The sequence below is a fragment of the Antedon bifida genome, chromosome 6 (assembly GCF_963402885.1).
Source record: "Antedon bifida chromosome 6, ecAntBifi1.1, whole genome shotgun sequence".
Lineage (NCBI taxonomy): Eukaryota > Metazoa > Echinodermata > Crinoidea > Comatulida > Antedonidae > Antedon > Antedon bifida.
The window spans coordinates 16499193-16517188 of NC_136231.1; the positions used below are offsets into that span (position 1 = coordinate 16499193).

At 31.7% G+C, this 17996-nt stretch overlaps 1 protein-coding gene across 2 annotated transcripts; it reads left to right on the top strand.

Moving 5' to 3' along the window:
* The first annotated feature begins 2400 nt into the window (after nucleotides 1–2400).
* LOC144845386 (neuropeptide FF receptor 2-like) lies at nucleotides 2401–17698 on the top strand. Of its 2 annotated transcripts, none has more exons than XM_078702679.1 (5): nucleotides 2401–2642; nucleotides 14105–14475; nucleotides 14813–15225; nucleotides 15539–15631; nucleotides 16226–17698. In XM_078702679.1, the coding sequence occupies exons 2-5, from the start codon at nucleotides 14106–14108 to the stop codon at nucleotides 16448–16450; spliced, it is 1101 nt and encodes a 366-aa protein (XP_078558805.1). In that variant the 5' UTR covers nucleotides 2401–2642; nucleotide 14105; the 3' UTR covers nucleotides 16451–17698. The 2 variants fall into 2 exon arrangements, with proteins under 2 accessions (XP_078558805.1, XP_078558804.1); XM_078702678.1 differs by lacking the exon at nucleotides 2401–2642 and adding an exon at nucleotides 8927–9019.
* Nucleotides 17699–17996: the final 298 nt, after the last annotated feature.

Genomic DNA, 17996 nt, shown 5'->3' on the forward strand with positions numbered 1-17996 from the left:
GCTTAAAACATTCTGGCACTCTCTCGTTAACACGTAACACTCTCTTCACACTGGATAAAAGTGTATCTTAGTACTTCACAATAGGAAATGACAATAAACCGCTAAACCTAACACTAATAATGCCATGAAGGTGACATTTTGATATGAAGGTCATCTCTAAGATGATGATTGCACCTAAAATTCATCATGTCACTTATATTAAAATGAAAGACTGATTATAAAAAAAAACTCGTATTCGTAGACAATTCATTGAGCGAATACGTAAGCATTTTGATTTGTCTATAAATCAAACAACATTGTTATTCTTATAGAAAAATCTTCAAACATCAAATCCATATATAGTCAATGAAACGCGTAAAATAAGTATGTCCACAACCAGCGGATTTGCTCAGGGGAGTTGATCATGCGTGAATGTTAGCATATAATGTATACATTATATTTATACATATTCACATACATATTTATATCATTTAATCACAAAAAAGATCATAAATTACAAATATTTGTATTTTCTAAAAATCATACATTCAAATAACATAATGAATCACCAAAAATGTGTAATTTATTGCCATTTTGTTACTTATCTTATATATTTTAAATAATTTGTTAAAAAAATAACAAATGCAAATGTGGTTTTAAAAACATCATAATCAATCATTTTATGTATATTAAGTAACTACTTTTAAAGTTTTAACATATACATAAAAGGAAACAAAGGCCATACATGGCTGCAGTCGCGTGCTCAAGTTAGTGTTTACCGACCAACCGACCGACATAGTGAGCTGTAAAGTCGCGTTGCACGCGACTAAAAATATGCTTAAAAATATAATATTTATAACAGAGTATGATAATAAAGGTGGGACGAACCCACACAAGACAAAAAACAATTGTAAAAAACGAAGTACGATGATGGAGGCAAGTCTCACTATCATTAAGAACAGCCTGAATATTTCGAATAACTACCAAAATGTGCGGTTCTAAAAATAATTATCACCAAATTGTCTTCTAACATGCAATGAATTGATTAATTTTGATTTTAATTAGTTGAGATATGCACATAAACAATACATCATTTTCCGCTCTTTTCAAATTCTGAATCTGGAAATATTTCTATATACACATGCTATGCGGTCTGGGTTGGGTCAGAGATTGCACGAAGGTTGTAATACGATTGTTTCCAAACACGAGTATTTTAGTGGTCAGCAGCCTGTATATACTAATATCCATTTCCAGGTAATACGTAGTAGACGTTTTCGTTTCAAACACGATTGATTGAACAAGGAATAAACGGCTCACCATAGACGGTAATCAAGATGTATGAAAAACTATTGTAAGACGTCATCATTTATGTTCTGCCTCCAAAAAATGGATCCAACATTATATTGATGATAATATACGATTTATTTATATTCAATGAATCCAATCCACACCAGGTGACAACGGCTTGGTTCTTTATCATTTGTCCAGGGACCCGGTTAAAATAACGTGGTGTCCTTTTTGTATCACTCAGATTTGGTGAGCTTTTGGTCCCGTTAAGGCCAATTTACACACAGGCGAGTAAGGCGGTTAACCCGCGTAGCTTTTCCTACGTAGAATCATATCTATCATCACTGAAAATGACTCATTTGCCTTCTATTCAATTCGTTATATTCAACCACCATTTTGGATATTATGTTCAGCATTTTACAATTAGATCACCAATATTAAGTGTTGGTGTTGGACACTACAGCTCACTATGTCGGTCGGTTGGTCGGTCGGTCGATCGGTCGGTCGGTTGGTCGGCCAGTCGGTCGGTTGGTCGGTAAACACTAACTTGAGCATGCGACTGAAGTCATGTATATGGCCTTGTTATTTTACACGTCTAAAGCGCTGCTAATCCATACTCCAAGAGACATTTCTAAACTATTTGACGTTTTATTTTTTTTGTATCATGCTTAGAGGAATCATGTTCATGTGACAGAATTTGAACACAGGTTCTGCAATTGCATTTGTACTTTTAGTAAACAGTGTGATAATCCAATTCGGTATTTGAAATAAGAGACATTTTAAGAAAAATGTTATTGGTACATTTTTCAGGAAGAAATTGAATTTTTCAACAATTGTTTCCTTAATGTATGTAAAACACAAAGAAGAGAATAGTTATGTTAAAGAAACAAACTAATATAGGAAGAAGAGTTGACTTCACAGTATTCAACAATCTAAAACACAAGATGCACGTAGATGGATATAGAATATTGCAAGAAAACTCAAGACGGTTGTCAACCAAACGATTTTCCATAATACATTAGCACTGATTGGCTAGCTTGTTCCACGTGAATTAAAATCCTTCACAATTCGATACGCTACTAGAACAGGAGGCAGACGATGAACTGTTCGCATCTAACAATCCTCTCCATAATTCTCATCAGTACCTTGATTTGACCATTACGTCATGATTTCGTCAACTCCTTCAACTCGATATTCAAACAAGCGTACGCCTGCTAACGTGATGATAATTTGATAAAGACATCGAACTATGATTGTTCCGCGTTTTCCCGCCCACTTTTTGAAGTTCAATAAAAACATCATTTAAAACGTCTTGTTAGCAGAACGAGTGGATTCGCAGTTGAGCTAGGTTTAATCGACTTGGAACGATAAAACACGTAAGTTATAATATTCATTTTCTTTCAGCGTGAAAATGTGTATACTTGTATTTTTTGTTATCACCCCAATTAATTTAGAATATATTTATAAGAATTAGCACATCATTTTTCATATATTTATTACCAGTTTCTTTTAAAATGTCTTTACATCTTTTTTCAATTCTTATCTTGAACGTATATTTCAAATTTGTTACACACAAAACATGAAACAATCCTCAGTTTAGCTTTACTGTATTCTATAGAGGTTTAAGGTAACGTTTATCGTGTTATTTTTCTCTTTGTAAGTCATTCAAATGATTATTGATTTCTTTCAGCCTTAATGTGTTTTATTTTGTTGGGTTGGTTATATTAGTTTTTAGTTTAACTATCGTATCGGTAAAATAGTTGGAAGCGATTTAAAATATTATTAATTAACTTAGCGCATATTTGGCCTATATGAATATTCTGGTTTAGTTTAGTCGGTCGGTATTCAAACAAAACTCGTTAGAAATTATACTTGCATGCATCGTAATAATATATTGATATATTTTATTTCTTTTATCATCAATGCATTGTATAAGTTATTATTAGTAAGAACACAATAGCAAAATGTAGTCTACTCCAAAATATTGAAAAATTAATATACGTCCATAAATCAACGTCCTTCCACTCCAAGCGCATTGGTTTAGTTTTTCTTCTACTTGTTCTTTAGTTAATCATTTTGTATTCTTGTTGTGTGGAAAACTACTCAACAAACTCTTCTGTTAAAGATTTATAAAAAATATATCAAAATATAAAAAGAAATTAAAGATGCCAAAAAGAGTTAACCCTAACCCAAACTTTGAATAAGGCATTTCGTAGTTTGGTACTGACTTTTGCCAAAAAAAAAATAACAAAATCAATGATTTCGCTTATTTAAATAGTAATAAATTTAGCAAAAAAACTCATCATACGATTTTGTCAGATAATTCTTTTTTTTTAAAATCAAATTTTTGTCATAGTGAACTATGTGACACTAAAATGGCCCATTTAACTAAAAAAGTTCTTTCGTGAGACAATGTATCTTTAACTTGTTATTACGACAAAAGCATCATCTTAGAATATATTACATTTGTGAATGTGCACGGTTTGAATTGAAACAAGAATGGCTTCTAGCAAAATTATGAATCATCGTTAAATAATTGAACGTGTTTTGTACTTTTTGAGAATCAAAAATAATAAATGTAAAGTTCGGACATCAGCGGTAAATGTATCTTTGAATTATGGAAATTGGGTGGAATACCACACACACAATCTATGTATTATAGCCAGGGGACAATATCATACATTTCCAAAATGACAAGATATATACAAATAAGAAAGTGTTATTAACATGGCTATTTGTATACCATGTTGTACAACAAAACCTATACCATGTTGTACAGCAAAACTTATACCATGTTGTACAACAAAACTTATACCATGTTGTACAACCAAACCTATACAATGTTGTACAACAAAACTTATACCATGTTGTAAACCAAACCTATACAATGTTGTACAACCAAACCTATACCATGTTGTACACAGCAAAACTTATACCATGTTGTATACAACCAAACTTATAACCATGTTGTACAACCAGGCTATACCAAACGTATACCTGTTGTACAAACACACTTATATCATGTCGTACAACTAAACTTATATCATGTCGTACAACTAAACTTATATCATGTCGTACAACCAAACTTTTACCATGTTGTACAACCCGACTATACCATGGTGTACAAACAAACTTATACCAAGGTGTACAAACAAACTTATACAGTACCATGGTGTACAAACACACTTATACAGTACCATGGTGTACATCCAAACTTATACAGTACCATTGTTTACAACCAAACTTATACAGTACCATGGTGTACAACCAAACTTATACCATGTTGTATACAACCAAACTTATAACCATGTTGTACAACCAAACTTATAACCATGTTGTTCAACCAGGCTATACATAACGTATACCTGTTGTACAAACACACTTATATCATGTCGTACAACTAAACTTATATCATGTCGTACAGCTAAACTTATATCATGTCGTACAACCAAACTTTTACCATGTTGTACAACCCGACTATACCATGGTGTACAGACAAACTTATACCAAGGTGTACAAACAAACTTATACAGTACCATGGTTTACAACCAAACTTATACAGTACCATGGTGTACAACCAAACTTATACCATGTTGTATACAACCAAACTTATAACCATGTTGTTCAACCAGGCTATACATAACGTATACCTGTTGTACAAACACACTTATATCATGTCGTACAACTAAACTTATATCATGTCGTACAACCAAACTTTTACCATGTTGTACAACCATACTAATACCATTATACCATTATCGTGTTGATTAAGGTTTTTGCTTATACTATCTATTGGGATTCACCCACTGTAGCATTTGTTTTTCAGTGATTTGCCTTTTTCTTATATCATGTTGACATAAACGGAACTGGACCAATACGGTATTTGTCTTATTGTGACGTAAATACATTTGCGTTATCAGTCATTTTTCAGTCAAAAACTAATTACATCTGAACATTATTAGTAAATGACAACATTTGTCGTAATCGCGTTGAGACTGTCATCTAAAACATAGTCGAACTAATTGTCAAGTTGTGCTTTTGTTATGGCACGAGACTTTATAAGAGAATCCGATTTCCTGACTGTGTGCTAATACTGATTCCTGCTGATATCTGCAATAGATAATGTTAATTCTGATTTTGTTTTACATATTATTGTTAGTGTATGAAAAATACGGTATTTTTTTATACTGAAACATTTAGTGAAACAATTAGAACATTTTTACTAGTAATATTAGTGATGATGATTTATTATAGACTAGATGGTTCTCGAATACACAGTAATTTCAGCGTCAAAAAACTGGCGATTTCAAATGTACGTACCGCAGGACTATAAATACATTGTCGTTTTCAGAAACGAATAAATAGACACGATGATTAATGTAGTCAACTAAATTAGCAAACTGGGAATTAGGCCTACTTCCGAAGGAGAAACTTGTCTTAAAATGAGTCCAAAAAAATAAAACTGTCCCTGTTATAGTCGATTGAAATAGTAAAGTACATGTAACGATACACCACTACGACGTTTATATTTTTTATAATTACTAATTAATACAATAAACAGTAATCACATTCACAGTAAGAACATTTCGATTCAAATGGCAACCAAAAATGGTTATTACGTACAGTATTTACAATATTGTCGAAGTTTTGCAATGCTATATCTATAAGTTTTAAGTTCATTCTGAAAGGGCCCATAAATTTACCTACTTGTGTTAAACCATGGAGGGCTCATACATTTACCTGGGAGTCTGAGAGATTGGAATGTTCCATTCATCGCAAATCAATACATTTGTATAAACGTACCGTATATTAAATCTATCAAAATAGTATTTTTTTTAGAAAATCGGCCTGTCTTCAACATTATGATACTGTACTCGAGCTGTTCAACCGGTTTTCAGCTATTAAAAACAATTATCGTAGGAGAAGATAGGAAAATTCGAAGCATCCTCGTATTATTGTGTGCAGGTATTTTTTAAGAGGACATCCATTAGACAGTGTATACTACGGTCGGAAAACACCCCTATTTGGGGAAAATCGTTCAACCTAAATTCGTTTAAATTGTCAATAACTAATTATCTAACTCAATTTAATTAGTAAACAGGGTTACATCTGGTGATTTAAATCAGTACCGAGATTCTAACCAACGTTATATACCATCGAGTAAACATTCTAGAAATAACGCGAGATTTACCGAATTTTGCCCTTACGTAAATTTATATATAGATATACAGATTACGTTCTTAATTTTACTTATATGTATAATGGTATTTAACAAATTGTAATTAAAAAGTATACTTGAATTAATTGTATTCTAATTGAAATTAGATACAGTTTTCTCTATAATATCTCCATTATCTGTATGCTAATAGAGATTGCTATTTACAGACTGGTTTCTTAATATTTATTAATTGAATGCTAATAGAAATTCAACGAAACCATTAAATTTGTCTAAATTAATATTTTAATTATAAACATAATTTCAAACAGAAATATTCTTTTTTTAATTAATGATTTACGATGAACTATTTTTGGCATGATGTTATGCATGACATTGGATGGGTGGTAATAAGTGCAGTATCATATTCAACGTTAATCCCATGTTATACTTGTATATTAGATTGTACAAGATAGTTCGCCACCCGTGGCTTATATTTGCCATCGTTTCTAGCATCGCGCTGCCTGAGTAAGCAAACAGTGACCACTGTGAAATGATATACGAGTTTATCATCATTATTTTATATTAATTTAATCTTTGATGAAACTTTTGATATATGAAACGTTATATTTTCGATTAATTATTAATTTATTGAGTCGGAATTGACGCGTACTGTGACACTTAATCATAAAATCAAATGCATTTGTATAAATTGGAATACAGCAAAGTCATCAGTCCTAGATTATCGATAATGTGAAAGATTACTTAAATAATACTGGTTATGGGACTCGGAAACTGAGAACTTTACTGACAAGATGATTACCAGGCCTAAGAAAGTCTTGGGCATGAGTGTAAATAATTGTATTAATTTGAGTACCGTACTCACATCATTTTAAAAGAAGATTGAGGATCCTTTTCCAAGAATAAAAGACTATCTCAGCCGATTCTCGGTACTGTATCTATTTCTAAGCATCATAGGAATAATTGGTAATTCAACATCACTTGTGTTTCACATGTATCTAGTAGTAACCTAACCTTACATGATAAAGGCACCGCATGTTATATAAACAAATATGTCTATGATACGTAAATAGATAAAATGTGGAGATACAGAACTGAGAATACTATCAAGTAGAAAGTACAAGTCATGTTTAAATCGTATTATATTAATCCGACGCTCATCGATGAAGTTTCATGACCCACAGGTCAATCAGCGAATGTCATTAACAGTTTAAAATCATCATAACTGTGATCCATCACATTTTCGAAAGTATACATAATTATGATTGGTAATAGCATCAGATGGTATAAGATGGATGATAATAACATTATATTCACTAAGTCCACATGTGGTAAAATTCGATACCGCAGATACTGCCGATATAAGTGCAAAATATTATGATGTTTTAACATCTGGAATTGATATGAGAAACGTCCTAAAGTTTCCATACCATATATGAATATAACTGAAGTTAAATTTTTCACAAAAAGAACAATTGAGGATATAAATAAGTTATGACATATAAATAGTTGCCGCATGTCAGTATTTAAGAATTTTCAAAAATTATTATAAAATAAACGTGTAATATAATTTTACAACATGCCCTTCTTTTAATAAACTCTGTAAATAATTCTTATCACGGTATAAGATCTATCGACGTCTCAACCAACGTGCGTTGACAAACGTCTAAAAACACACTTCCAGAAGACGGTCAATGTACATTGACCAAATGCGTTCTATTTCACAACGTACAAACAGTCAAATAAATTAATGAACGTGAAATGTATATTAAATCACTACATCGTAGTAAGCGAAATCGTGTGGAACTGTAATGTCCCCAACACAATCGAGAAGACACCCAGTTTCGTCACAGACAAATCGGTTGGCATTTTTGTAAAAAAAATGTAATGTAGTGGTCGAGTAGAGATAAAAATTATTAATTATTAATCGAAAATTTTGAAGGTGAGGATTGTACGGTCCTAACAGTTATGTCAACAAAGCTTTGCTCAAAAGGTTAACTTTATTTTTAAAAGTCATATGTCGAACTGAAAAACACCTTAAACATCAGCGCATCACTAACATGCTATGAAAGGTAATTAACCAACAGCAACAGTGTATACTTTTGTAAGTAATTACAAAAATGAGAGAAATATGATGTTTACTAAATACATATTTCAAATAATATATAATTGCTACATTAGTGATAGCCTCTTCAAGGATTTTACCCATTATCTTAATTACGATCGTTGAGGTTATCTAAGGCTGTCATGCTTCGATTTAATCTGGATCCTTTAGATACATTTTGTGTTTGTGCTCCAATTGCTTTACGAAATAGATAGAGTATAACTCAGCGGTGAAGGAAAATTAAAAGTGAGCCTTTGTATGCTCAAGCTATTATGGTCACCTGTATGAATATGAGCTCTATATGACGCAAACTGTATATGCGTTTTCTTTTATTGCTAGAGGCAATCTCATCATGGTTCAATTGGAAAACTTATGTAGGTCTGGTTATCGGTAATTTGAAGTAAAAGTAAAACAAAAGCATGATTATTAGAATTGTCAACAGCAAGTCAATACCAAATGTCTTTATATAAAAGGTGTGTATCATGAATTACGGATATGTTTTATTATTATTATTATCAACATTGTTAGACTCTGAAATGGGGAGCGTTCGATTACCCTATGACATTATGGTAAATCCTTGTGCGCATGCGTCGGACTCAATTTTGCTCGAAACTCTAGGTCCAGGTTACGACCGTAAGCTCTGTATCATATTCATAGTAGTAATCCGTTTTAGTGGAAGGTTTGGAAAAAATGTCGTAATGCATATCCTGGGTCGAGGTAAATCGAAAGATACGACCGTTAGCTCTCTATTTATAAAACCTGTGTATGTAACAAACACGTTTTTTAAATATTAGTAGATTACTGTTGTTTACGCCAGAAACATTCTTAACTGTAAATCGGACTTGTTCGCAATCTGTTAAAATGATTTAAATGAAAAGCGAGTCAATCGTTTTTGATTAGCAATACGAAGAGATACATTAATTTAGTCTTTTGTACCGTACACGTATACATGTTGTCATTGTTGATGACGATTTGGCCTATAAAAAAACGCTCAGAAACGAGTGGCGCGTCGTGGAACGAAAGATCCCGATTTTATTTATAGCAATACGAATCGTGTTTAATTATTATGAAGTAATTAAACAAATACTATTTTTGTGCATAGATTGCATTAATTAATCTTCTCCACCCCTTCCATTTTTGTATTTCAATAAAAGTTATTACCAGTGGAATTACACGATTTCAACACGATGATGACCTGACACGTTGTATTACTATCGCTGTATACGATATTTAAGACATACTTGTCTGAGACTGATTTAAGTATTAGTACTGATGCTTTCAGCTATCTTGACAGCAATGCAGTATGTCTTTTTCATTACATGTTTTTATAGATGGCTTTGACCTCGATATATCAAAATGTTCATTATATTTTTTTATTCCAGAGGTAATTAAAGAGTATAATATTACGAAAAGAAAATTAATAATTTCCCAGTAATAAAAATGCGTTTCTAATAAGGTTGTTATCACAATTTAATTTAGTTTTGGGACTATTGTTAATATCACTGACATGAATTCCTATTTATTCAAGTATGGTCACTGATATTCAACCATGTAATTATTGAGATATTATTGAAGATCCAAAAGTAGGCCTATTTGATTAGTTTGTGTCCAAGCATTGATGTTTTTAATTATTATACCTCAATGGTCGAAGATACGCTGCTTACCAATAAATAAATAAATAAATATTCACTTACATCTGGGATCTTTATCCATTTTCGTTTACAGTTAATCCAGCTACTGATCCTTCCGATTTTATTTATTTTTTCTGAATAATGAAAGATAATTCTAAATTGTTAGAGTACTTACTTAAATAATAGATTTTTGGTTTAGGTTTTTTTTTTTTAATATAATTTTTGGATTTATATTTACACTAAAGAAGTCAGTGACCCTTAGTCTTAGATTGGTTCAACTCCCTAATTATTTTGAAAACAAATAATTTGAATAAATGTAAAACTTAAAGTTGTATAATTATATTTTGTAAATATGTTACCAACCCACAATAATATACCACTAACGTTCGAAGTAGAAATGATGAAATTAAAAAGATGTTATACAAATGAAAGAGCTAGTAATCATAACTAGATTTTATAGTTTGTAGACTATTGTGATTATATAATTATATTTGTAAATATGTTACCAACCCACAATAATACCACTAACGTTCAAAGTAGAAATGATCAAATTGAAAATATGTTATACAAATGAAAGAACTAGTAATCATATTCTACTAGATTTTATAGTTTGTAGACTATTGTGAGAGCATTATTAATAATATATAATCGAAAGTAATACCGTTGCATACGTACTGAAATTAGTGAATATACTCTTCGATCTATATATCGTAATGCTTCTTATTACTTGAGGCAATGCGATTTATTTTATTGAAATTTTGTTTGGAAAAACTTCGATCGTATATTACATCAATTGGAATTTTTTTAGAGATACAGAATTAAATTCTATTTCTTTCTTATGCTCGGCTAATACTAAATAATATGAAAATAATAGAATAAAACATGTGTAAAACCGAAATAGCTTTTTTAAAATATTCATAATACCGGTTTATTGATGTTGTATGTTATTGTATACACGAATATCGCATGTAAGTAATGATAATTGCAATACAGAATTATTTGGCATTCAACGATAAATAGTGAAATTGAAAATCGCTTCTTTCAATCAGTCAATGAATGAGACTAGTGAAACGGGAACTTTTTTGAATAGATATAAAGAGAGAGAAAACGGGTATATTGACTGAAAATCGCACTGCTGACAAACACAGTTCTTATTCATCATTAAAGATACAGTGTTAGACCTACTACTCTTATCTGCTGCTGCTTTTCCAATTCCAGCCACTTGCCGATTCCGTATGTAAATGATCGGCAGAAAATCTTGAACTAAAAGATCAAAATCATTCATTACAATTAACCATGGTGTTTTTATGAACTGGTAAATATTGCCTGCTCAGCCCGGCGAATAATGTGCATATGTTTTTTATGTATCTCGTTTATCTTTGATTACTTGTTGAGTGCTATGTTTTGTGTTTTTTATATGCCATATTTTATGTTCAACTTCAATGTATTTATATAATGCATTGCAATAATAAAGTTCAAGTTCAAGTTCATTAACAATAATTATCAGTACTGTATCTAAATGTTCACGGTATCATATGTAAGTTCCATGATACACCAGCACATATGTTCCTATGTAACGACTGTATAATAGCCTGGAGAAAATTACCATTGCTGAGATACAGCACTCGCTATAATTATTCGTGGCCTAATTTATTTTGCTATTAACGCAATAAGAAGATTTCTCTTTAATATAAGTGATAGTGGACCTTTACCGTTTCATATGTTTTATTTCAGGCATACACATGAAAAGTAAAGTGTAATGTAAAATATAAAGCACATTTCTGTTAATGTATCCTAATGAGGTAAATATAAAGATACGTTTTAAACAGCATGTCACGATCATGAAATATAAACCTGAATCAGGATGGAAGCAACTCAAGGATCCTACTTTTCAAACTTAACGAACTACAAAAATGCTACACTAAACAACATTAAATATCCAGAAATCGCTTCGTACATTAAGTTTTGTAATTTTTTTAAATTTTAATACAAATTTCAGAAGGTTTTTGATCACATTCGTATGAAAATAGAGTTAGCCTGTATAACTCGTAACGAACAAGTGAACAGCAGTATGCTGCTTACAATGTTGTAATGTTACCACTGTATATATTATTTACATTACGTACTTTAATAGAAAAGACCGAAGACCGAATGGAAACAAGCAAGGTGCTGAAAAAGTAGGAAATGGCCGGATACCAGAAGGTCCGCTGTGAAAATGATAAGGTTTGAAAACACTAGTATCGAAAGTCAAGGTGGAAACGGACTGGATCTACTTAATATTTAAATAGATACAAAAACTATATATAGTTTTACTGATGTTGACAATCCTTCATGTGAAAGTTTAAATTAAACAACCGTAAGGCGATTTATGTAAGACCTACTGTAAATTTTAAAAAATCTTATAAAATGATTACATCGATATTAATCTCTAGCCCTGACAAGTATGAGACAAGTTCAGATGACATCTACAGAAGAGCACTTTAGAATCTATCATTTCATCTTCTGATATTGATCTATGATAATATAAATATGACTTTATGTAAGTAGAGGTGTAAGTGACCTAAAGCCGAGGAAATGGCAACAATTTACACTCATAAAACTAGCAATATAAAATTACTTAACTTTAAGAGAGCAATTAAAACTCCGAATAAGGTTATCCGTCAAATACTACATCAAACTTAACTGATGAAAAGTATTACAATTAACCAATAATTGAAAACATTGTTAAAACACCGAAATTGATATAATATACTAGTAATTTTTCACCGTACATCTACCGTTGTAACTATTCTCTATGCCTGCTATACCAAACCAAATATTAGGAAACATTATAGTTGATGATTATTAGTCACAAAAGTTGATGGTTTGAATATTTGTAAACAGCACAGTAAAATACAGCATCATAAAATAGTGAATGACTGGTGTAATGGATATTCAAAATGGTTGTAAAGATAGAAATAAGCAAAACATCATGCATTCGAAAGTGAAAATGTCGTAAGTGACTAACCCATGATTAAGCGAACCACATCACACTCACACAACATACATGTATTGTATGTAATTCATACGATTTGTAATTAAAATAATGTGTGAAATTTGTCTAAATAAAATTTATTTTTCTGGTTGACTGACTCGACTAGAATAATGTATGATTATGCTTATTGATGCTTCCTTTTGTGGGCTACTTAAGATGTTTTTTTATTTATCTAGTTTGAAATTGTGTGTAAAATATCTGTTAGTAAGTGGAACAAATGTTAAATCACATAACACAAAATCTATTTAAATAAAACCCAGAAGAAATAGGTATTGATTAGATCATTGTAATGCGATAAATGATTGCAAACGTGTACAAATTTATCGCTGAGGTACTTTAAATATGCCACACATTTATTTAAATTAAAGTATACTACACGCAACATACCATAATAAATGTCTTTACAACGTATATTAACCATATTGAGGTTCTGTTTATAATAAAAAGTTCATTTTTAAAACATTGCTCATTTCTGACGTGTCAAAAAACTGCCATTAGCATTATATCAACATATTTTGACAAGTATTATATTCGCGAGAGACAGAGATAAGTGAGAATGAGTAGATTTTTTAACGCTGGACAGACAAAGAGTTTGGGTTTTTTATTTGCCAAAATAAAAAAAAAAATCTGTTTAACAAGTAGTGACAGTAAAACCGTCATGGTAATTATAAACATTAATAAAAGTGATTTATGTAATTTGAAAAATCGATTCACTGAAAAAGCACAAATCATTGTCCGGATCTGTTTTGTTAAACAAGTCTTAGAACGTAATGTTTATACTATAATAATAGTGTTTTCTTAATTATGATTGATGATCATAAAAGCCTACTTTTATGCTTTATAATAATGCACTAATTTAATAGTCTATAATTGTGTTTTATAACTTATTTCAGAATGCCTTCGGTGACGCCAGCTTACTTCACGACAGGTGAACAGGACAACTCCAGTTTCGACTATCAAACTAGTGCAATGTATAGTTACGTAACAGCCCACGACAAAGAACCGTTACCAATTCATACAATATTACTGAAATCAATATCCATAGCAATTCTTATCATTTTGACAGTGTTTGGAAACACTGTGGTCATTACTATTATAGTCAAGAACAAGCAGCTTCGTGGCACTACTTACTACTATCTTTTGAACCTTGCTGTGGCTGATATCACCATCGCCATTTTCACTGAGTGGACGCTGTTGGTTCACGAACTAAAACGCTACTGGATCTTTGGAGAGTTCATGTGTAAATTTTCCACTGTGTTCCAAGGTATGAATGTATAGTCTAATATAGAGTCTTTAGTTTTCATCATCATATTATTATTATTATCAACAGTAGGCTTATATAATATATAAGCCTACTGTAGATATAATCATATATTATAAACATGATATTAATCTTCTAGAAATGTAGTATTTTGCCGTTTCGATGAACGTGTTATGATCATCTAACAAATGTTTAGGTCAAAAAATGATAACAAAAAAATACAAATACCCACATTCTTTGTTCATTAATGAATAAAAGACATTGATATGAATAAAGGCAATTAATCTTGTGACATCTATCAACTTTTTCTGAAATTACCATTTGTATTCTGATTTTAAAGGAATATCGATACATGTCAGCATTCTTACATTGACTATCATCGCAATCGACCGATACTTGGCGATCGTTTTCCCGCTTAAATCACGTGTGACGTCACGGAATGGTGGAGCGGGAATATTCATTCTGGCAGTCTGGTTGACAGCAATTTGTGTGAACATACCTCTACTGCTAAACACGGGTTATCAGGAATGGACATATCCGGATGGACATTACAGAGCATACTGTTTTGAGGAATGGTCTAATCCTAAATTACCCGCTATTTACACAACAGTCTTATTTGTGGTCATCTATATTGCCCCAATGAGTTTGATGATTTTCGTTTATTTGACGATTGCAACAAAACTACTGGTCTCACGTGCTCCGGGTGAGAGAATTGAGTCTACTGTATCGAGCCAAGAACGAACAAAACGAAAGGTGACGATCATTTCTTAATTTACCGTGAGCTGTTTTGTATTTAAATACTTAACACCAACATTTTTAGATTTTACAAGACAACATATACCAAATAATTATACCTAATTCAATTAATCAAAGTTTTTTTCTCCATTGAGTGAGTACTCGCATGTCAATTTGGGCAAAATACGTCAAAAGCATAGCTCCTTCAAGGTTAACTATGTTGCTATTAGTCACTTATTTTGCCAAAGCATAACGTCCTTAAGAATTTTTCCAAAATGTCTGCGTCACAGTATTTCTTGAAATCGTGAACTAAATCATTTTACATCTTTAGGTGCTGAAGATGTTGGTAGTTGTGGTATTGTCGTTTTCATTCTGTTGGCTGCCTTACAACGTCGTATACATGTATTTGTCATGGAACACAGACGTAAGTTGAATGGCGATTTATCTCCAATGCAAAGGCTATCCGCGCAAAGAGATAAAAGTGCTTCAATTTATACATTTAAATTAACGTTTTGCTTTGACAAAATCACCCTATTGGTGGTGCCACACACTAATCGCATTTTTACACGGATGGTGTCTCATACAATTTACCCTTTTCTAACTCATCGCCAGTAAACACGCATGGTGATGTTCTTGCAGTTTTAATTATTGTTTCCCAATCAAATTTCCACTTCTCTCATTATTTTGTTTGCTTGTTTGTCCCGGCTTAATAGTTTCTACTTCATCACTCGGCAACAGGTTATGTTCTTTCTTGCCGTGATTTTCAGAATAAAGCATTTTATCCAAACCATTAAGTCTATGATTGTGTTTGTTTTTGTTGTTTGTTGTGTTGTTGTCTTCTCTGCCTTTATACACACCCTGTGGATGCACAATACTATTTTGTTGACAAAACGTCCGAAACGACGGCCTGTAATTTAAAAGAACTTCACCCTCAACAATAGTTTCCCGTAATTGTAAACAAACATTTTGATGAAAGGAAATGTTAGATTATATAACGATGTATGTTTTCTGTTTTCAGTATGAGCCAGACGACAGAATATTGTTTGCCTGTCTGTGGCTGGGCTACGCAAACAGTGCACTTAACCCATTCATTTACTGCGGATTCAATGAAAACTTTCGTCAAGGTTTTCTACAGATTCTAACATGCAACTCAAAAAAGTATATAAGGGTCAACAAAGAGCAATACAGCAAGAAGACGTACCCAAGTCACACAGACAAGACAATTGTCGAGCAAGGTATCTGATAGGATCAGCTGAAAGAGTACTTTTTAAAATGCATACACCTTTACCCGATGAAGTATAAGGCACAAAATGCGCAGCTGTTTAGGCGCTTTTGAAGTAATCTACGTCGCTCTACATAAAACAACAGTACAATTACGTAATCCTTATCATCTTGTAATGGTGAGTGCAGAGTATATGGCGTGTTTCATGAACGTCACAGTTGATAGAAAGACGTCATGAAAATTGGTGCTAAGTTGTGATGTCACACATACACACACATACCAGATGTCCTATCTGCTGCTCTTGTAACGACAGTGAGTTCATTACACAATCATGGTAGACTATATTAACATCAGACCGAAGTAATTTTGATCACTTAACAATGCTTTTTCAGCGAAAAAGAAATCAAAAACATACAAAATATAACACGCAAGTTATTTTTTTTATATCATACTTTTAAATTTGTTTACAAGTTAGAAAGTGTAAGACACAGTGCTATTTGTGTTCGTGTGAAATAGGCCTATACTTACACAAGAGATGGAGCTTATAATCGGGTTTGTAAAATATTTGACACGACAGGACACTGACTATGACACCTTACTTTGACTTTCACGGTGACATATTTGCAGGTTTTCTAATTACAATCATAGAAACGGTTACCAAATTGATTACGGTATAAATGTTAACACATAACATTACTTAAATACCAAAGATAATATAGACACGATACATGACTCCACGCCAACAGCAGACGATAGGCCTAATGTTCAATTTCGTTTAATAGTATTATTATTATTATATTATTAAAATATCGAAGTTACCGAAAGGTAAATTTGCCTAACACCAATCAATGACTTTTAAAAATATATTGAAATAATTTATGTTTCTTTCGTTCATTTCGTAATTTTCGGCTCGCTCGTTATTTTTGTTTTCTTTGTGTAGGCCTATTATGCTTACTAAATTGTTTATTTTGTGTTAACATTATCCTATCTTATGCCAAATATAAAGAAATAAGACAATTTCTATCTGAACGGTGAAATCAATCTGATTGACTTTATTAATATTAACGTTTGACTGTAATATATATATATATATATATATATAATAGGCTATAATTTAATTGTCTCTGGTACAGTGTTTGTTGTATATTGTGCATTGAAATATAGATTGTAAAAAGTAAAACATGTAGTTAATTTATGTAAATAATTATGAGAGTATTTAAATGTCGTTGATATTTTCGACTCCAAAACTGAAATTCAAAACCTGGAATATTTATTGTGAAGAATAATAAACCTGTACTTGATTCACTGTTTATTCTTTATTGGTAATTTTAATTAAAACAAAGTATAAAGTTTAATTAGTTCAGGACAGGGGCGGATCCCGACATACACACTTACAATCGTACACTCCTTGCAAATCTGGAAACCGGGATGATTAGTGCATTGAAAGGGGATGTTGGGTTATACTGTGGCAACAAACATAAACACTGTTACGGCGTAAAACATAGACAACTTTTGTGTTTAAAACAACAAAATAAAACCATTATTCAAGTCAATTTGATGTCAGCAC

What these genes read in the sequence shown, in the direction of transcription:
- LOC144845386 (XM_078702678.1), top strand. An exon ending in ATTTTCCACTGTGTTCCAAG is followed by an intron (nt 14,476 to 14,812) that starts GTATGAATGTAT and finishes CTGATTTTAAAG; the next exon opens with GAATATCGATACATGTCAGC. An exon ending in ATTTGTCATGGAACACAGAC is followed by an intron (nt 15,632 to 16,225) that starts GTAAGTTGAATG and finishes TTCTGTTTTCAG; the next exon opens with TATGAGCCAGACGACAGAAT.